Source organism: Babylonia areolata, chromosome 25, assembly GCF_041734735.1.
Source record: "Babylonia areolata isolate BAREFJ2019XMU chromosome 25, ASM4173473v1, whole genome shotgun sequence".
NCBI classification, from domain to species: Eukaryota; Metazoa; Mollusca; class Gastropoda; order Neogastropoda; family Buccinidae; genus Babylonia; species Babylonia areolata.
The window spans coordinates 36,243,305-36,266,835 of NC_134900.1; the positions used below are offsets into that span (position 1 = coordinate 36,243,305).

Consider the following 23,531-nt stretch of genomic DNA (forward strand, 5'->3'; position numbering starts at 1 on the left):
TATCATATCGTATCGTGTTCTCAGAGAGATAGGCACTACATAAGTATCCATATCATATCGTGTTCTCAGAGAGATAGGCACTACAAAAGTATCCATATCGTATCGCATCGTGTTTTCAGACACGCACCTCACGGACGACGATGTGACCATGGCTGTCCTTGGCGAAGCGCATCAGGCGAGGTATGTACTCCTCCTTGGGGACTCTGCGGAAACCTGTCTCCGCCCCTCCCTCCATAGTCCTGACACACACACACACACGTTTGTTAGCACACACACACACACACACACACACACACACACACACGTCTTTGTTTCTTTTTAAGCACACACACGTTTGTTTGTCCGTTTGTAAGCACACAAGCACACACACACATACACACATTTGTTTGTTACATTCCACAAACACACACTCTGGTATACATTTCTTATCACAGATCTGATTATCAATTATTCATTTATCGCTGTTTAACAGCTGCACTGAGGTTGGAATAAAGCTGCATTAGGTTCTGTTTGTTTTAAATTTTGGGACACAGAAACGTTTGCCTGAAGGTAAGAGTTGGTAATAATTTGACAGCGTATGGCTGCTGTCAATCATACCCCTGGAAATACTGGGGGGTTCGTTTACTTATTTTGGTTGTAGTTGCTTATTTTGTGTTCAAATCATGCCTTACTGAATTGTAAGTAACTGCACCAAAACCCATTGGCAATGATAGAAATTAACTGGATCTTACTGGATGCCGGTCTTGAAGCAGGACGTAACTGCACTAATACTCAATGACAATGTTAAAACTTAACTGAGTTTCAATTTCAGTTTCAGTTTCTCAAGGAGGCATCACTGCGTTCAGACAAATCCATATACGATACACCACATCTGCTGGGCAGATGCCTGACCAGCAGCATAACCTAGCGCACTTTGTCAGGCCTTCAGTGCATGCCTATACATTTGTGTACCAATCAGAGTGGATTTCTTCTACAGAATTTTGCCAGAGGACAACACTCTCGTTGCCTTGGGTTCTTTTTCAGTGCGCCAAGTGCGTGCTCCTCGCAGAACCTTGGTTTATCGTCTCATCCACATGACTTAAACGCTCAGTTTGATTTTCCAATCAAACCTGGAAGAAAGCGTCACAGAGGGATTCAAACCCAGACCCTAATGGGGTCTGTATTGGCAGAAGAGCGTCTTATCATTCTGCTACAAACTCCTTGAATTAACTCTCTCCATACGAACGGCGAAAGGGACGACATTAACAGCGTTTCACCCCAATTACCACCATCAAAATATTGCAAGCGGAAGGCTCTTATACTGAAGAGGTGAATGTTGACAGAGAATACCACAATTCTGACGACGGAAGCTAAAGGTTGGGTCATTCAGACACCCACTGGACATCCGAGGGGTCTGTGTAGAGGAGAAGAGAGGACTGGCCGTACTGAGTGAGTTAACCCAATCTTACTGAATGCCATTCTTGAAGTAGGACTTGAAGAGAGAGCTCTCATGTCCCTGGACCTCTCGGTGTTGCACCGGTTTGTCGTCCAGAAGCGTGTCCAGTTCCACCGTCTTGTAGGCGGCTGTTCCATACTCATCCTGTACGTTGTCATCACCATTATCATGTCGTTGGTGATGATGGATGAAATTAGAAATCAATGTTATTCCTTATCATTATTATTGGTTGTTGTTTTTTTAAACTAAACCTGTCATTGTATATCAGAAAGTATCATTACTATTTCACACCATTGCAGCTGACTGTAATTGTCAGTAACTGTGTTCATAGTCTTTGGCAATGTTAGAAATTAATATCACCAATCATTATAATTACTGTAACTGCGACTATAGTAAATGTCACTGTTACATTTTTTTTTCACCTGTAAATAATAAGGGGGTGGTAGATGAGCAGATAACCAGCAAACACTTAAAGAGTTCTAAATATCTAATTGTCTCCCATGGACTGTAAAACAGATAAAGCATTATAGTGTTCATTTATATATCTTGAAATAAAAACAAAACAAAACAAACAAAAAAGAAATGATTAATTTAGTTATTTTCTAAGATAAGAAAAAAACACATTAACTACTGGATTTTGCAGATTATCAATCATTTTCTTAAAATTTGTATTCATTCAATTTCTTTCCAGTCCTATAATTTACTGTCACTCACTTCTGCAACAATTTGTCACTTACTGAAGTAAAACTCCAGACACTTTTCTTTTGCTTGTTCTTATTCAGGTAACCATTGAACAGAACCCTGTTGTGATTTTTTTCTTTTCTCAAAAATATGTATGAACGTTTTGAAGATTAAGTTGAAAAAAAAAAGGTTATTATATGAGGAACTGAATTTTGGTTTTAAAAGCAAGAGGTGTAACATTTTATTAGGAATTGTGTTGTCTGTCTGCTGCTCCTGAATGGGAGGAGTTGTAATGATAAAACACCCAAAATGAGTTAAACTAACATTAATTTTTCATTCAAAATCCTACCAGCATTCACATTTTGCAGGTGGATGAAAAGGTAATTTGGGTCAACTATATCAAACCACTTCAAAAGTGCAACTTTGAAACAATTCTTTCCATCGGATAGTTGAATCCACATTATCAATAATGTCTAACTAAACATATCAAAACAATAAATCAAATTTGTACAAGACTGGTTCAAAACTCTGCACCACTGTCTTTTAATTATCATGCTTTTCTGAAAGGGCTGAAGACACAAACACATTTTGAAATCACGCCTATCAAGGTTTTAGTTTCCACTTCATGGTTTGAAACTATTGTTTAATATCTTACCATCTATCATTTTGAAACAAAAACATTATAAGAAAAAAAAATCTTAATTTTCAATATTCCGTCCACATAAAAAAATTAAATAATCAGAAATTTATAGCAAATGCTCTTAGCACTGGTGGAGCAAAAAAGTATCATTTTACCTGAGTGCTGTTTTTGCCAATCCAGAAATGGACATCATGGTAAAGTTCTTCTGACTCTTCATCCTTGTAGGTCTGCAATTTGAATCAGTTTCAGTTTCAGTAGCTCAAGGAGGCGTCACTGCATTCGGACAAATCCATATACGCTACACCACATCTGCCAAGCAGATGCCTGACCAGCAGCGTAACCCAACGCGCTTAGTCAGGCCTTGAGAAAAAATAAATAAATAAATAAGGGGTGATTAAATAATAGATAAATACATAAAAGATAACTACTACCACTACTAATAATATGTATAAGGTGCAAAAATTTGATGAAGTCAACTATAAGCGTACATAAATAAATAAATAAATGAATATAATATTAAAAAAAAGTAGTAGTAATAATAATAATAATAAAGAAATAAATAAGTAAAAAAAAAGAGACAACAACGATGATAAATAAGCAAATAAATGTAAAACTAAAATAAATAAATTTAATTTGAATCAACTGTTATTCATATATCACTGATAATCACATTTGTAGCATGTCCCTGGAATTTAGAGTTCGAAGAAGATGGCTTTGTTTTAAAGAATAGTAATTCTAATATCCACATATTGTTTAAAAGAGACAAATCTAATACAAATCTTGTTTGAAGGAAGGTAGTTCTGATAATATTTAATTAAAATACACAAGCAGCACAGCTGTAGGAGTCTGTCTTTCACTTTTTTTTTTTTTTTTTTTTTTTTTTTTTTTTTTTTGCGTTCATGGGCTGCAACTCCCACATTCACTCATATGTATACGAGTGGGCTTTTACATGTATGACCGTTTTTTACCCCGCTATGAAGGCAGCCATACTCCGTTTTCGGGGGTGTGCATGCTGGGTATGTTCTTGTTTTCCATAACCCACCAAACGCTGACACGGATTACAGGATCTTTAACGTGCGTATTTGATCTTCTGCTTGCATATACACACGAAGGGGGTTCAGGCACCAGCAGGTCTACACATATGTTGACCTGGGAGATCGGAAAAATCTCCACCCTTTACCCACCAGGCACTGTTACCGAGATTCGAACCCAGGACCCTCAGATTGAAAGTCCAACGCTTTAACCACTCGGCTATTGCGCCCGTCATCTTTCACTTCTCTCATCTTCCTCCACCTCTATCATCTTCCAATATCAGTTATCTCTCATCTTCCTCCACCTCTATCATCTTCCAATATCAGTTATCTCTCATCTTCCTCCACCTCTATCATCTTCCAATATCAGTTATCTCTCATCTTCCTCCACCTCTATCATCTTCCAATATCAGTTATCTCTCATCTTCCTCCACCTCTATCATCTTCCAATATCAGTTATCTCTCACCTTCCTCCACCTCTATCACCTTCCAATATCAGTTATCTTATTTTCACACTACAGTCTAAAGACGAAGACATCCTGCAAAGAAATGGATATAACTTGTGTAGTCGTCTGCATAGCAACGTCTTTCCACTTTAAGTGATGTTAGACAGCAAAAAAAAAAAAGGGGGGGATGGAGGGAGCAGTGGGGGGGAGAAGGGTGTGTGTGTGTGGAATAGGAAATTTTCTATCTAAAATTACGTTTAAATAACATACTTACCGTGACCCAACTAGTGCAGACTCTGGCAGGGGTCTGACATTCCTGACTCTGGCACAGGTCTGACATTCCTGTCCTGTGCAAACTACTATCCGCCTATGCGGAGAAAACAAAAGTACTACGGCCGATAACCTCCCGGAAGTAGGTAACCTCCCCTTTGTCCCGCTGGCTAGCACCCTCTTTTTCCGGCAGCCATCATGACTCCTGTTCCTGTGCTCTTCATACAGCTAAGTTTTTTTCGTATTTTCTGTCTGTCGATTCTCTGGCGTTCTTGTTTTTTGTCAAATTTTGTCTTCAACCAGGTCACATAATTATATGGTTCAATTGGGAGATCGGGCTAAAATTAAATGCGCGATCACAATTGATTAGCGGACACTCTGGGCCCTGTATTTCTGGCCCTAGCATAACAGTGTGTATGCGTGCATGCTTCTAATTCAGGTAAGCATAGAACAGAACTCTGTAGTTACTTAGTTTTATCCTGCCCAGCTTTATCCTGCAAGAATCTGCCTTAATCTAGTTAAATTACTGTACATATTTAATTGTTTGATAGTTTCCAGTTCATAAACATTCTTTATAACTTGTGTGTTCATTTGTATATTGTACATAAAGAAAAAAAAGTTCTTAAGACACACAAACACAACCATACACAAGAGTCTGTAACTCACACTCACACACACTGTATGGTCACACATGCATGCAAACACATAGGTGCCTGCACAAACACATGCATAAATACACAGTAAATGACACACAAATTCATTATTCTTCATTCTATTTAACACTTTTACTCATGCCCACCAATGCAAGAACAGACAAACACATATGCTGACCATGGAATAAATCATAAAGTCAAATGCATGAACAAACACATATAATGAACATGAAATAAATCACAAAGTCAGAACAGAATAACATACACCCAGTCAATACGCGCGACTGGTTTCTGTAACAATTACCTTGTTCATAAACAGGAACAGCGATCAATAAACTTCCTGTGTGTTTGAGTTATTTCCCTTTATGTTTCTATGCGATGTCTTCCAGGTAAATAACAGTGGATTAAAATGATGGCAACTCGTTTAATGGCCGGAGCGTTACAATCCAAAACATGTACAACTGATCAATAGTACACAACATGAAAACACTCAACATTTTCTGCTTACATTCAGGATGATATAGGAGTCTCCATTGTAGAATTCACCGTAGTCTTCCTCTGGCCAATCCTTGACTTCGAATTGCTGAACACACAAAAGTTTGTTGTTTTTTCATATCAGTAATTAACAATTTCACTCAGAAATAATAACCTTCACAGAAGTGTTATGTCTAAAACTTGGCAGAAAAACATGCATGCTGATATACACACGTATACAGAAACACTGACAAAAATCATACACTGTGACAGCAACATATACACAACCCCCGACACAAATGTGCACAAAGAAACATGCACACATATATTATACATTCCCGTGACATTCAAAAACGTGCAAATCAATCCTTGCCACCAGTTCACGTTATCACTTACATCTCTATCTCTATTTCTGTCACAGAAAGTTGCACTCAAATCAATCCAGCTTTTATTTTCCCCCCTCCCTGAGTAGTCTTCTGAACAGCAATAATAGAAATCAAGTGGCTGGAAAATTAGTTCGCAACATAAAACAAAGTCCTTGTAAAATAGTTATTAATAATGATGTGCATGAAAATGCTAATGTCTAGAATACTACTGGAGCTACATTTCTTTGGAATATATGTGTCTATGCATATACCAAAGTATAAGAGTGTGTGGGTGTGCGTACGTATGCATGTATGCATGTGTACATTGGGTACACTTCATCAACATATTTCAATCAACCAAAGACTATTTTTTACCCTGCTATTGCTTTTGGAGAGCTAAAAAAATAAAATAAAATAAAATAAAAAACACCTTGGATATTTCTAGTCTTTTGTGTGTGAATAAATCACAATTTTGCATTATTTTCTCCAGATTGACTCCCTTTGGTTTTCTTTTGTGTGTATTTTTTTCATCTTTATTTTGTCTTATCTGTCATGCACTGTTAAAGCTATGTATAAATAAAAAAAGGATTTCTTTTTGCCCATAAAATTACATTAAATCTAACATACTGATCACGACCCACTGCTGCAGACTCTGGAAGGGGTCTGATTCCTATACTGTGCAAAGTACTTCTCCACAAATGCAGAGAAATTGAAAGCAGCTGTACTCCCAAAAACAGAGTATGGCTGCCTGCATGGCGGGGTAAAAACGGTCTTACACATAAAAAGCCCACTCTTATACATACGAGTGAACATGGGAGTTGCTGCCCACAGACAAAGAAGAAGAAAGTAGCTGTGGGTAGTAACCTGTCTAAATACATGACCTTTGTACTTCGTACCTAAACAACACTTTTTTTTTTATTTTCTTTTTCTATTCTTCATCAATTTCTTTATAAATAAGTTTACCTCAATCTACCTGCATACCTAAGCAGCGCTTTTAAAAAAAAATTTCATTTTTTAATACAAATAACTTTACCTTGATCCACCTGCGTACCTAAGCAGCACTGGATTTTTTTTAATGTATATGATTTTTTAAAAAATAACGTTACCTCGATCCGCCAGATCTTCAGGCCAGGTTCTTGTCCAGCTCCCTGCCATGCTGGCTCTTGCTCTGCCGACTCCTCTGCAACAGTGCAGTGACTGTTACATTAAACACGCTCACTCCTCTGGCTGTCTCATTAACAACCCCACTCCTCTGCAACAGTGTAGTGACTGTTGTATCAAATACCCTCCTCTACAACAGTGCAGTGGCTGTTACATTAAACATCATCACTCCTCTGGAATTTACATCAAACACCCTCACTCCTCTACAACAGTGCTGTGTCTGTTACATTAAACACCCTCACTCCTCTGGCTTTTACATTAAACATCCTACTTGAACATCCCCACTCCCTCTAGCTGTTACATCAAACACCCTCACTCCTCTACAACAGTGCTGTGTCTGTTACATTAAACACCCTCACTCCTCTGCAACAGTGCAGTGGCTGTTACATTAAACAACCTCACTCCTCTGCAACAGTTGCTGTGGCTGTTACATTAAACAAACTCACTCCTCTGCAACAGTGCTGTGGCTGTTACATTAAACACCCTCACTCCTCTGCAACAGTGCAGTGGCTGTTACATTAAACATCCTCACTCCTCTGCAACAGTGCAGTGGCTGTTACATTGAACATGAGCACTCCTCTGCAACAGTGCAGTGGCTGTTACATTAAACATGATCACTCCTCTGCAACAGTGCAGTGGCTGTTACATTAAACACCCTCACTCCACTGCAATAGTGCAGTGGCTGCTACATTAAACACCCTCACTCCTCTGCAACAGCGCAGTGGCTGTTACATTAAACACCCTCACTCCTCTGCAACAGCGCAGTGGCTGTTACATTAAACACCCTCACTCCTCTGCAACAGCGCAGTACATGGCTGTTGCATTAAACACCCTTACTCCTCTGCAACAGCGCAGTGGCTGTTACATCAAAAACCCTCACTCCTCTGCAACAGCGCAGTGGCTGTTACATTAAACACCCTCACTCCTCTGCAACAGTGCAGCGGCTGTTACATTAAACACCCTCACTCCTCTGCAACAGTGCAGTGGCTGTTACATCAAACACCCTCACTCCTCTGCAACAGTGCAGCGGCTGTTACATCAAACACCCTCACTCCTCTGCAACAGTGCAGTGGCTGTTACATCAAACACCCTCACTCCTCTGCAACAGCGCAGTACGTGGCTGTTACATTAAACACCCCCACCTTTCCCTGCCTAAATAAGCATCTTTGCGTTCTCTCCACATAAACACCTTTCCCCAGATAATCACAACCCTTCACCCCCAAATAAACATTTTCCCTTCATGCTCGCAACACTGCAAATATAAACACCTCTGAACTTTTCTCTTTTTTGGATTTCCACCAATTCTCATTTGGCTTGAAATCCCCAAATAAACACATTCCCCCATTTACTTACAACACTCTCCCCAAACAAACACATTTCGTTAGATGCTCATATCCCCACACCCACCCCCTACACACCCAGATATGCCTCTCTACAAAATAAAGATATTATTAAAATAAAGTTCCCCAAGTGTTAGAACTGTTCATCACTATCAAAGTATGCTAGTTTTCTCACTTTTTAAATGCCTACACGTTCCACAGAAACCAAAATCAAATGCATCTTGCTTTGCTGCACTGAGCGTGTTGTATCGCTCTACACTAAACTAAATAACACTATTGTGCATTATATGTTGCATTGCACTGCACAGGGTTGTATGGATGATGACAGCTGGCGCGGGGGCAGAGCTGTGTTTTTATCGTAAGGTTCTGCGCTGTGGCTAATTGCACTGCATTGTTCTATAATTGTATCACATTCATGTGACATCATACTGCACGGTATGTGCCAGTTTGTTTCTATGTAGTATCACATTATACTGCATTGCATAAGCTAGTTTGTCCTACACTGTATTGTCCCACATTGTATTACACTGTGTTGCACTCTGCATGCTAGTCAGCTCTGAATTACAGTGTACTGCACTATGTATGCTAGTTTTGTATTTGTATTTCTCTTTTTGTCACTACAAATTTCTCCTGTGCTGAGCCCTGGACACAGGAAATGAATCCACTGCCTTCCTGTGCCGAGCTCTAGACACAGTGGATATGAATCCAACGCCCTCCTGTGCTGAGCCCCAGATACAATGGATATGAATCCACTGCCTTCCTGTGCTGAGCCCTGGACACAGTGGAAATGAATCCAGTCCTAGACACAGCGGAAATGAATCCAGTCCTAGACACAGCGGAAATGAATCCACTGCCTTCCTGTGCTGAGCCCTGGACACAGTGGAAATGAATCCACTGCCTTCCTGTGCCGAGCCCTAGACACAGCGGATATGAATCCACTGCCTTCCTGTGCTGAGCCCTAGACACAGTGGATATGAATCCACTGCCTTCCTGTGCTGAGCCCTAGACACAGTGGATATAATCCACTGCCTTCCTGTGCTGAGCCCTAGACACAGTGGAAATGAATCCACTGCCATAACAGATATAAAAGGCTATAGGACCGTCAGCATGTGCTTCGAAGTGAATTATTCTAATTTTTGTTCCCTCACTTTTCACTTGCTTTTCCTCGTCAGACCCAAAGTTGGCAAGGTTGGTGTCCTTCCAGTCATACTTCTTGGCTTTGACCAGACCTGAAACATCCGTCCACTGATTATCAACATGAATGAGCGAGTGAGTCTTTTGGTTACCTTGTTTTCACAGTAGTGATATGAGACAAACCCACACTCATGTACACATGTGTACAGTTCCACAATCAAACACATGGACACAGACACACACTCTCAAAACACACACACACACACACACACACAAACATACACTGAACAAACAAATCATAATAACAGTAATAACAAACATTTATACAATTACATCTACAACAACAAAAAAACAAGAAACATTAGTAATAATTATAACAACAAAAAATAGTGTTCAACAGGACTTAAACCAAACCCGTTTGTGAACAGGGGAGTTTTAGAATCAATCTATTGTCATCTTTTCATCATTACCATTTGTTAATAGTTTTGAATCAAAAAGAAATCTGATCTCTTCATCATCTGCAATCACTCCTCATGTCATTCATCAGTTTCAGTTTCAGTTTCAGTAGCTCAAGGAGGCGTCACTGCGTTCGGATAAAACCATATACGCTACACCACATCTGCCAAGCAGATGCCTGACCAGCAGCGTAACCCAACGCGCTTAGTCAGGCCTTGAGAAAAAAACAACAACAAAAAACAAAAAAAACAACAACGGGGGAATAAATAATAGATAAGCTTGCATAAATAAATAAATAAATAAATAATAATTATAATATAGAAAAAGGTAGTAGTAATAATCAGTTAACAAATAATTACACAAAGTGTGTGTGTGTGTGTGTGTGTGTGTGTGTGAGTGTGTGTCCTTGTGTGTGTGCACGTGTGTGGGAGTGCATTTTTCTTCTTCACTTTATAACTGATTGATGCATTATTGTAGAACACTGAGAAATTTTAAAAAGCCATTTTTTTTCCTTCTTCTTGGTATTATTATTATTATTATTTCAGAGTCATCAAAGGTGGAGAATCTCATGATACACTGTTTTCTGCTATCTTTTTTTTTTTCCTTTCTAAACGTGAAACACACAGCATTTTCCTCTCTGTAACAATATAATCATTGTGAAGACAATAAAATAAACTTCATAAGAAAAGTAATATTGAAAGGTACACGTTATAAAATACCTTTAGGCATTTTGATGTAGGAACCGTGTCACTATGCGCAAGAGTGATCCGGAGTGTGTAGACAGTGTCTGAAACGCACAAGCAAAATACAACATGAAGTATTGTGGAAAATCACAGGTTTTTACATCAGTAACAATAACAACAATAATGTGTGGTTTATGTACTTAATTTGCAGGTATAAGCAACAACAACAACAAAAAGCACAAACATCAAAATAAAAGCATCACATGCATGCATCTATGTACACACAGACACAGACACACAGATACAGACACAGACACACACACACACACACAGACTTTCATCAATACCATACAGACCACATTAACTCCACAGCTACACACGCTCAACAAGAAGCTATCGCCCACATGTCTTTCCATCATGTTGTTACAACTAATAATTGCTGTGACAGAAAAAATGTGTTGTCAACCTGTGTCATCCGATCAGCACCAATGGAAACAGACTGCCATGATTACAGAAATCTGGTACGTCAGCAAGCATGAGTCAGGTTTATGATCTGATGGCACATGCAGCAAATCAATGAACAGGTGAAACGAACCGCACGCACACGCATTCATGCATGCACACACATGCACACATACATTAAAGTATATACACACACACACACACATGCATGCACGCACACATACATGCACATGTATGCAATTAGAGCTATTTTCTACTTCTTCTTCTTCTGCGTTTGTGGGCTGTAACTCCCACATTCACTCGTATGTACACAAGTAGGCTTTAACATGTATAACTGTTTTTACCCCACCATGAAGGGAGCCATACTCCTTTTTTCAGGGGTGGGTGGGAAAGGAGGGATGGGGTGCATGCTGGGTATATTCTTTTTTCCATAACCCACCGAATGCTGACATGGATTACAGCATCTTTAACGTGCATATTTGATCTTCTGCTTGCTTATACACACAAAGGGGGTTCAGGCACTACCAGGTCTGCACATATGTTGACCTGGGAGATCGGAAAAATCTCCACCCTTTAAACACCAGGTGCTGTTACCGAGATTCAAACCCTGGACCCTCAGATTGAAAGTCCAACGCTTTAACCATTTGGCTATTGCACCTGTCAGCTATATTCTACAAGATGGATAATATCCACATATTTTTCCTGGCTTGTATAAGATCATATGTCCCCCAATATAACTGACAAAGCACCACTGAAATCTGAGGAAGGCCAAATGAAAACTGACCAAATTAAGCGCATTTCAATGAGTCAATAACATTTCAGCCATGTACGGTATAAAGAATCTGTCAAAAGAGAACAAAATCACTATGGTACTGAATGGATTTTTTTTCTCAAGGCCTTACTAAGCGCATTGGGTTGCGCTGCTGGTCAGGCATCTGCTTAGCAGATGTGGTGTAGCGTATATATGGATTTGTCCAAACACAGTGACACCTCCTTCAGTAACTGAACTGAACTGAAATGCAGTCATTATAGCTACATACAATTATCGTTCACATTCACGCTTGCTGACATTTGCCGGCTGATTATCCTGAAGCCAGACACCATTTAATCAGTGCACCATTATGTAACATTCCACAGTTAAGTGTTGCTGACTAACTGAATCAATATTTTCGGGGCAGCCGCCAGTTGTAATTAATTGGTTAGACTGGCTCAGCAAGCCTCCCTGCCCTGTCTCAAATCTGACAGCAAGTAGTGAAGTACACATATCGTTGTTTCATAGTTCTTTGAGCATAACAACTTTGCACCATCCCTGAAAATTGAATATGGATGCTTCAAATTTCATGGTTTAATCTTTCTTGGCTTACAATTTACTCATATTTTTTTTCCTGGCTTGAGATTTTCTGTTAATCATTCACTTGGCTGCACAGAGAGGCTGAGACATTGTTGAAACTGGTATCCTTTCGTACAGAATTTGTTCACACCAAATCCGATACATAGACATTTACTGATTGCGGCACTTTTTAAATTTTTTAATGCTATTGACATTCACTGTTGCTTTCTTGAAAGAAAAAAGACATTTGTAACTGAATAGTAAATACTGCAACATTATAGTGAATACAGTTACATCATATCAAATTACTTCACAGTTCATTAACCTGGCAAATTAATTCATAGTTTGTTAACCTGGCAAACATGTAGAAATGTGAGTTTCAGTTGAATCATGTGAACAGCAAGTTCAAATGGAATATCAGCAAAATAAGAGAGTGAGAGAGGGCATATTTTGTCACATAAGGGAGAGAAAGAGAAAGTGAGAGAGACAGAGATACACACAGAGAGACAGAGAACACATTCCAGTGCTTCGTGGGTTGTTCTGCACAAAGTATACATTTGATCGCTGATAAATCGACCACCTGGGAACAAAAAATGTTTAAAAGTCAACTTAACCAAGGTCTGACTTCTCCAAGATATGCTGATCAGTCAATCTTTTCTGAAATAAGGATGACATCCATGGAATGGAAAGTTATCTCCCCTCACCCCCCTCACGCTCTCCCCCCCCCCCCCTATTTTTTTCAGATGCCTGACCAGCAGCATAACCCAACCCGCTTAGTCAGGCCTTGAGAAAAAAATAATAAAATGAATTAAATAAATAAATAAATAAAATTAAATTAAAATTAAAATATTAAAATAAAATAACAAAACAAACAAACAAAATAAATAAATAAATGAATAAATGAATAAAATAAAAAGAAATAAGTAAATAAATAAATAAATAATTGATAAATACATAAAAGACAACTACTACTAATAATGATAATATTTATAAGGTGCAAAAACTTGATGAAGTCAACTGTAAATGTACAAAAAAAAAAATAAATATAATAAAATAAAAATAAAAAGTAACGTCATGGCAAGCGATCCTGGGAAAGTATGATGTATCATATGTGTGTGTGTGTGTGTTGAGTTATTGTGTGTGATGTTGTTGTGTGTGTAGACATGTACATGAATAGTGTTTGGCTGGATGACTGTACAGGGATATACATACAAGCAGTCATTATAGATTTTATGCATCTGTTTTTACATTGTGCAGCAGGTTGTACAGCTGAATATGCTTTACACAAAAAGGAGCTCTTTAATTATCTATTCTTCTACTTCTTCTTCTTCTTAGTATTATTATTAATATTATTATTATTATCACTGTTATTCTTATCATCATTGTTATTGTTATTACAATCATCATCACCTTTATCATCATTGTAATTATTATGTTTATATTCATTATTATCAAGTGACATGTTATCAGTGATCCTGACAGCAGAGCAGACACAGACTGTCTGTAGTTACTTCAACAGACAGCAGAGCACACACACACTGTCTATGGTCACTTCAGAGATATAGGACAATGATCACAAGTTATCAGTGATCCTGACAGCACAGCACACACAGACTGTATATAGTTATTTAGCCTGTCTATAGTTACTTCAACTAACAGCACAACACACACAGTCTATAGTTACTTAGCCTGTCTACAGTTACTCCAACTGACAGCACAGCACACACAGACTGTCCATAGTTACTTAGCCTGTCTATAGTTACTTAGCCTGTCTACAGTTACTTCAACTGACAGCACAGCACACACAGACTGTCCATAGTTACTTAGCCTGTCTATAGTTACTTAGCCTGTCTACAGTTACTTCAACTGACAGCACAGCACACACAGACTGTCCATAGTTACTTAGCCTGTCTATAGTTACTTAGCCTGTCTACAGTTACTTCAACTGACAGCATAGCACACACAGACTGTCCATAGTTACTTAGCCTGTCTATAGTTACTTAGCCTGTCTACAGTTACTTCAACTGACAGCATAGCACACACAGACTGTCTATAGTTACTTAGCCTGTCTACAGTTACTTAGCCTGTCTACAGTTACTTCAACTGACAGCTAAGCACACACAGACCGTCTATAGTTACTCCAACTGACAGCACAGCACACACAGACTGTCTATAGCTACTTTGCCTGTCTACAGTTACTTAGCCTGTCTACAGTAACTTCAACTGACAGCACAGCACACACAGACTGTCTATAGTTACTTAGCCTGTCTACAGTTACTTAGCCTGTCTACAGTAACTTCAACTGACAGCACAGCACACACAGACTGTCCATAGTTACTTAGCCTGTCTATAGTTACTTAGCCTGTCTACAGTTACTTCAACTGACAGCAGAGCACACACAGACCGTCTATAGTTACTCCAACTGACAGCACAGCACACACAGACCGTCTATAGTTACTTCAACTGACAACACAGCACACACAGACCGTCTATAGTTACTTCAACTGACAGCACAGCACACACAGACTGTCTACAGTAACTTCAACTGACAGCACAGCACACACAGACTGTCTACAGTTACTTCAACTGACAGCAAAGCACACACAGACTGTCTATAGCTACTTAGCCTGTCTGTAGTTACTTCAACTGACAGCACAGCACACACAGACAGTCCATAGTTACTTCAGAGATACAGAACAATGAACACACCAGTGCCCTGTGACATGTACCGTTTTCCTTCTGCTGTGGGTGTAGACGTGTAGACCTAATGACACTGCAGTCAGTGTGGGCCTGGGTCTCCAGTGTGTCATGTAGCCTACCCCCCCCCCCCTTCCCACCTCCCCTCCCAACACACACACACATACCCCCCCCCTCCCACCCCACCCCACCCCATACAACAGCAGAGATGGTCGTAAGAATTCCTGTGGACTGACTCATGTGTTGAAATTAAAAAAAAAAAGAAAAAAAAAAGGGTGTCTGTAACTGTCAATATGTGCAAGCTGCTCTTTGTCGTTGGGTCATCTAAATCCTTTTCCTCCCCACTATCCCATCCTGTTCCCTTTTTCTGTCCTCCCCCTCCCCCCTATCCCTTTAACACACACACGCACACACACACACTCTCACACACACACACATACGCATACAAAATATGCATGTTATGAGATACATGTGTACATTGACAGACATGCATGCACACACACATACACATGCGCGCGCGCACACACACACACACACACACACACACACCCCACCACCACCACCACCACCACCACCACCACTAGCACACACATACACGCTCAGCACCACCACCACCACCAAAATCACCGCCAGCACACACACACACACACACACACACACACAAAACACACACAACACACACACACACCACCACCACCACAGACACACACACACCACCACCACCACCAGCACAGACACACACACACAAAGAAGCTGATTCTTTTTCCCCCTCTTGTTACAACTTTTTATGAAAATTGTGTGAGTCATTCACAAGCTACAGGATTTTGTTAGATTTTGCAACACACATCTACTTAGTTTAATCTACAGGGGATAAATCAAGTTTTAGATTTCACAACAGAGTGGTGTTTAATCTTCAGGGGATGAATCAAAGTCCAGAAAATGTGAAGGCTGTTACAGTGTTGTCATAGAGTACAGGATGAGGCAATAACAGACCTTAGGTGTGAAAATATATTAAGAGAGAACGATATAGCACAGTTATCTGTATCTGTGTGTGTGAACTATGACTGCATACACATAAGTGTGTGTGACTTTGTGTGTGTATGTGTGTGTGTATTTGTGTGTGTTTATGTGTGTGTGAAAACTGATTGTACACATATGTGTGAATGAATAAATGTGTCTGAGCAAGTGAATGAAAACTGATTGTACACACATATGTGTGAATGAATAAATGTGTCTGAGCAAGTGAATGTGTGTGTGTGTAGTGTGTGTGTGCACCTTTGCATTTTGTCTGTGTGTGCAAATAGTGACACTTGCTGTGGCTTTGATAATTTCAACAGCTTACTCTAATCGTTTCATTTCTTAGAGAAACCACTTTGAATTCTGTCAGGAAAGCAAAATATCCCCATTGACTACAGCAGTTTTAACACATTTCCATTATCACGAGTTTTGGTGATTTAGGCTTAATGTACAGGGAGACAAAATGGATTAACCCCCTTGATGCTGAACCTTGGTGGAATGGGATTAGTGGCATGAATCTGGAGTGAAATTACAACTTTGTTTTGTCCATTCAAGCGATGTCATTGATTTTACTGAACAAAAATTACACAATCTGAAGAAGGGCACAGACAGAATGGCGACTTACATCCTGACATGAATGCTCAGTTCACCCCCAAAAACGGAGTACGGCTGCCTCCATGGCGGAGTAAAAAACGGTCATACACATAAAAGCCCACTCGTTTACATATGATCGAGTGAACGTGGGAGTTGCAGCCCACGAACGAAGAAGGAGAAGGAGAAGAAGTTTCAGTTCTGTTTTAGGGAGCTGACAGCCTTTCACTGACAGGCATACTCTTCAACAGCAATCAGGGAGCTAAACATGAACACGTCTGCCAGACAAAAGCTTCAGTCATGCCAGGCTTTGATGACGTGAATGCCCACTCTGAATGAAGCCTTGATGAAAGGGAACAGGAAGTACTGTTTCCTCCACACTACTGACACCAGTGGGTGCAAGGGTGACAACGCAGTGCGTCAGGAAGCCTGATTCTTCGTCACAGCAGAAACAGCATAACATGTGGCCGTCTCTTGGCCTGTGCGGCATGTGTGTCCCACTGGAGTAACATGCATGGCGAAGGGGTCATATTCAGTGGTAGTTTTTAAATGTATTTGCATATAGCTGTCTCCCGAGTTTGTAAAAATGTTTGTTCACATACTTCTTAAAATATTATGTTTAATGCATACTTTCTGTACCTGCATTTTTTATCCTTTTTTTATTATTCTATTTTATTTTTTTTTAAGAATTTCTGATAACTTGGAATAGGGTTTCTTATTCTGAAAATCAGTGTTTCTTAATGGATATGATAAAATCAAAACATATATCTTTTATGGCATCCAAGAATGTGATATTTTTTTTTTTACACATAATGCCACTGAAGAATTCATAAAAAAAAAAATGATGATTTTATCATAGCATCTTTCATTCGGAAATAGTGCTTCTTAGTTTTTCTTTAAGATACATGTTATTATTTCTTTTACCGGAAATAGCGCTTCTTCGTTTTCTTCAAAATACATGTCTTCCCTAACTGTGTTATAAAGCAAGCTGTTCAGCTTTTATCACTTTCATATTTTAATTCAATCTTTTAAGTTAAAATTTTGCTATGTTGCTATATATGTTAGACTTTTGGCTGAGAGACTGATTGGTGTGAGTGATGAGCCTTTGAATGCACATGTAATTTCCAATCGGATTAATAAAGATGTATTGTATTGTGTATTGTATTGTATTGTACTGTATTGTATTGTATGATGCCCTAACCTACTTGGTATGGGTTGACATGTGCTAAAGTTAGAAATCATCCTCGTCTTGCAAACGAGAGCCAACCTACAATGCTTCCGCCAATCATCAATGGCCCAGTGAGAGAGCTAACAAAGAAATGTTTGTTGTAAGCCCAGCAATATGCATCCTTGGAATCTGAGAAATGCACACAATAAGTAACATATCCAATTACACAGAAAATATACTGTGATATAATTCATAATGAAAGGGTTTTAAAATCAGAATCAGTCACATGAATACCACAAGTAAAAACTTGTATCAACACTGAGAATGATGCAAGATCAGAAAAAAGGAAAACAACCGGTCACCAGACATATCAGACATGTACTAACTGGCACTGACGACCAGCACACACACTCAACCATGATTCTGAAGCAGTGCCCTCCAACAGGCAGTTCTATGCACAGTCTGATTACAGTTGACAGCAATCACTTGCTTAGCATGATGTTGATAACCTGATTGTGTGTTAAGTGAAAAAACATAGTACGAGGAAATAAAAATGAATAAAACAGATTATACAAAACTAATAAAAGCCAACAGAATGTCAAAACAAATAACACAATAACACATCGGTAGGAATGAGACTAGAGACCGATGGAGGTAAATACATATAAAACAAAACAGTGTAACACACAGACTCCCCATCTCTCCATCTTTCCTCCTTTGTACCCTTTGTTTTGCAGTTGGTAGAATGGAGGTTTGTCTCTTTATTGTGCATTCTTTGTTTCTGCCTGACCTGCTGCAGAAAGTGAAACACTATTTTCCAGTACGGAATATGAAAATGGCTAGAATTTATATGTTTGAACTGTCAAAATCAGTGGCAAGTTTTCAAGTGTTAAATCTGTATCTCTGAAGTCTGACACTTACAGCTGATCATAGAAGATTGCACGAAAATTGGTGACATCAGATTGTCGACAAAATCCTTGATAGGAAGACGGAAGTTTACAAGTGTTATCAATTCAGTTAATGTCAGTAGTTCTTTCTGTCTTCAATTTTAGCTTGAAGGAATGTTATCAGACAACATACACACCAACAAGGAAATGTCCTTTGCCTCACTCTGGGACTATACAGTGTAGGGTGGCGGACGGGGGAGCCCTCCCTTTGGGGGTTGCACCAAATGATATGGAATAAGGTGCCGTGGACCCACATAGTCCAGGAGAAGGACAACTGTGATTTCAAACCCGGGCAGATGGAGTCCGTTAACCTCAGCAGGCAGTCCTTCCAAGAGAAGGAAAACTCCCAAGAGAAAACCCGGCCAACTGTAAACTGTTACCAGAACAGGAGATCACCGAAGACGGTGCCACAGTGGCCTCTTTAAGGGGCGTGATCTAGTCAAAACCGGCTGTGCATGCACTCTATGACACATGGCTACGCAGACAACATTAGACCGATGTGGTGTTGTCTTCCTGGACCATGGCCAGGGGGAGACGGTGCCGGGCCCTTAGCCTCAAAGGGGCCCATCCACTACTACCAAGCTCTGAGGGACGGCAGCCGATCTTCACCGGACGTCCGAGTTTGTGGCATCCCTCGGACTTCAACCCGGACTGCGTAGCTGTCGAACGCAAAAGAAAAGAAAGAAAGTCATTTGCACTGTTCAGTTTATTGTGTTGAATTTCCTTTTTGTCACAACAGATTTCTCTGTGTGAAATCCGGGCTGCTCTCCCCTGGCAGTGAGTGTTGTCACAGTGCAGCGCCAGGCATACAGAGTTGTTCTTTTCTCCTTTTTCTCTGTCTGCAGTTGTCTTTTCTTTACTATCAATTCTGTTTCAGTTTCTCAAGGAGGCGTCACTGCATTTGGACAAATCCATACACTTTACACCACATCTGCTAGGCAGATGCCTGACATCTGCATAACCCAATGTGCTTGTCAGGCCTTGAGTGCATGTATATATATTTGTGTACCTATCAAGAGTGGATTTCTTTTGACATAATTTTGCCAGAGGACAACACTTTTGTTGCTATGGGTTCTTTTTCAGTGTGCCACATGTGTGCTGCACATGGTCCTCGGTTCATCGTCTCATCCGAAGGACTAGATGCCCGGTCTGATTTTCCAGTCAAACGTGGGAGAAGGGGTGAGAGCGGGGTTTGAACCCACACCCTCACGGACTCTCGACACTGGCAGCTGAGCGTCTTAACCATTCTGCCACCTTCCTCCTCAAAATGGATATCATACAGAATTTTGCCAGAGGCAACCCTTCTGGTGCTGCGGGTTCTTTTACATGCGCTAAATGCATGCTGACGGGTGCAATAGCCGAATGGTTAAAGCGCTGGACTTTCAATCTGAGGGTCCTGGGTTCGAATCTCGGTGACGGCGCCTGGTGGGTAAAGGGTGGAGATTTTTCCGATCTCCCAGGTCAACATATGTGCAGACCTGCCAGTGTGTATGCACACGCAGAAGATCAAATACGCACATTAAAGATCCTGTAATCCATGTCAGCGTTCGGTGGGTTATGGAAACAAGAACATACCCAGCATGCACACCCCCGAAAATGGAGTATGGCTGCCTACATGGTGGGGTAAATAAAAAACAAACAAACGGTCATACACGTAAAAATGTTACATGTCTGTCTGAGTGTGTATGTGTGTGCATTTGAAATGTGATTGAATGACACAGGAAACGAATGATGAGCGCCCAGTGGCAGCCGTCAGTCGGCTCTACCCAGGTAGGCAGCCTGTGGTGCAAATGTCCCCGTGTTTGTAAAGCGCTTAGAGCTTGGTCTCTGACCGAGGATAGGCGCTATAGAAGTATCCACATCAATCAATCAATCATGCTGCACATGGCGAATTCTGTTTATCGTCTCATCCTGAAGATGATGTGCATGCACAGGCATACCAGCAGGTCTTTGGAGCATGTTGCATTTGTCATGGTAATATCATGAACCAGTTCACTGCTTCCCTGTGGGGTGCATTAGTTTCAATCCCTGCACAATACTCTTCTGGTCAAAATGCGTGTTTCCGTTATCCACTGTTACGCTTGATTAGGAACAGTGCAAGCACTGTAGTGTCGGCTGCTCAATGTTTTTCTTTGACACTGGAGGAAAGATCAGTTGTGTAATTTATATTTGATCTTATTATACCGGTAATTCTTGATATGCTGAAACTTTGAAGTTTCTGTTTATCATGTCTGGTTATAACTGTAGCAGTAATTTGTATAAACTGGTCAAATGATGCTTTGATTTCATTGGACTGATTAAACCGACAGATGGACTGATAAACCGACTGATGGACTGATAAACCGACTGATGGACTGATAAACCGACTGACCTCCACAGTACTTCTCACTTATTAGTCACTATATTGCAATGTGAAACGGCAGATTTTATCATACAGTAATTAACTAATGACAATAACTTGAATACGTTTAACATTCTAAACCATGCTTTTTAATGAACAAATAATTTCTGTTTCTATCATATGGTGGTTAACTACTGACAAAAGTTCAACATTCTCGTGTTTTTTGATGAACAAATAACTTCTGTTTAGCCATGAATATTGTTTCCATGGAGGTTTAAATCATTATCCTTTTTTCCATTCTGGTTTGAAAAGAATTGAAGAATACTGAACCTTTTTGCTGTGGAACCCCCCCACCCCCCACCCCCCTCAGCTAAATCAACCATGATGTTGACCTGGACAAGATGTTAGTCTTACCAGGCAGAGCTCGTGCAATAGCAGTTACCGCTCGTCAGTCCCAAAACATAAATCACTGTCGTGAGTGTGTGCTCCTCTGTCGGCATACTGGACATTCCTTCGGCATTACAGCATGCCTGGCTGCCCACAGGGCTTTCGGTGGCTCTCACCGCATCCTTGTATATGTACGCTGTCGTATGTGTTGTGTGTGTTAACCGCCGGTTCGACTATGATGTGTCAGTGTTTTGTGAAATTATCTAAGCAGGTACTTTCACAAAGAAAGGTGTGTGTGCACGAGAGTGGGTACGTATCAGGTGTGTGTGTGTGAGTGTGTTTGGGGAGGAGAAAGGGGTGCGCTTGCTGGACTTGATGTTTATATTGGCTATCGGGTCTATCTTTTTTGTGACTGTGACACTATCTGCACAGTGAAATTCACCTGACGTGAACTGAATCCGAAAGAAAAAAAAAAGTAAAGACATCAAAACGTGCAAGCGAAACAGGGATCAATAAGCGCCTTTGTTTTCCTCCCGAGAGGAAACTGCAGGCACAGTACTTTCTGTATCACCAGCCCAGCAGCGGCTAGCCAACGCCCATCAACACAAATTAATTTACACGCAATCAACGGGTTATCGCTCTCAAAACACCACAACATGCGCTAAAGAAACGAACAGATATAGATCTATCTGTGCAGCACTGCCAACCGCAGAATAAAACCACTTGAGAAATAATCATCAACTCACCGATAGCGTTTCTGCAGCTTCTGTCGACAGGCAGACCACCAAGATTTCTCCTTTCTTCTGATCTTCCCGCAGTCAGACGAAACTTTGCACCACTTGCCAGGCGAGACCGTTCGCGGAAACCGACACGCCCGCGTACTGAGCACGCGCTCCGTGTACCAAACACTGGCTGTCAGTTCCACGACAGGCACGCGGCCCGCGTGCCAGTCACAGTCAACCGGTGTCGCAGTGCAGTTTGTGACCTGGCTTAGACTGTTCCACATGTGATTAATAATAATTAAAAAAATTTAAAGAAAAAAGATAAGTTAATGTATAAATGAATAAGTAGATATATGAATAAGAATAGACTGGTAGATAAATAAATGAATAGGCATAATTATAAACAAACCGTGAAAATAAATAAATGATCAAATAACTAAACAAGTAAATAACTAAAGAAGTAAATACATTAACTCTTAAAGGAAAAATTAACTTGTCAATAAAATCAAACTGAACGTTACAAACTTTACAAGATATATCAAAGTGGGTCATACAGCTCGCCTAGGATGGACACAAGCAATATAACTGTCACGTCGCCGGTCATGCACACAGTGTTTTGATTCATGTGTCAGTGTGGATTTTTCACACGCTCCAGCCACAACTGTATTGGGTTAAATTCACTTTGTGAAATCGTTTGTCCGCCGAGGACAGCGCCAGGCTGACAAAAGAATGCTATATAGCCGGCTGCTTGAGTTTAGCTTGACGACCGCTTAGCTGACGCCGTTTAACTCAGTGAAGTCAACTGAGTTGTTCAGGACTGTGGTCTGTCTTGCAACACAATGAACTCGACTACACATCTGCATTTATTAATCCACACACACACACACACACACACACACACACACACACACACACACAAATACATATATATGCGTGTGTGTGTGTATCAGTGTGTGCCAGTGTGTGTGTGTGTGTGTGTGTGTGTGTGTGTGTGTGTGTGTGTGAATGAATAGATAGACAGACAGACAGACAGACACTGAGACAGATAGATAGACAGACATATATATAGATAGATAGATAGACAGACAGACAAACAGACA

At 40.2% G+C, this 23,531-nt stretch overlaps 1 protein-coding gene across 6 annotated transcripts in view; it reads right to left on the minus strand.

Moving 5' to 3' along the window:
* The window catches only part of LOC143299379 (gelsolin-like protein 2), a 41,039-nt gene extending 18,436 nt beyond the window's left edge, over positions 1-22,603 (minus strand). Inside the window, exons 1-8 of one of the 6 annotated variants that reach the window (XM_076612544.1) lie at positions 22,456-22,602; positions 10,806-10,873; positions 9,645-9,725; positions 7,102-7,175; positions 5,665-5,739; positions 2,912-2,983; positions 1,449-1,579; positions 128-239 (exon numbers count right to left, since the gene is read on the minus strand). In XM_076612544.1, coding sequence (XP_076468659.1) covers positions 128-239; positions 1,449-1,579; positions 2,912-2,983; positions 5,665-5,739; positions 7,102-7,175; positions 9,645-9,725; positions 10,806-10,815 — 555 coding nt within the window. In that variant the 5' untranslated portion in view covers positions 10,816-10,873; positions 22,456-22,602. The other 5 variants (XM_076612549.1, XM_076612546.1, XM_076612545.1 and 2 more) reach the window with 5 other exon arrangements.
* Between the last annotated feature and the right edge of the window lie 928 nt (positions 22,604-23,531).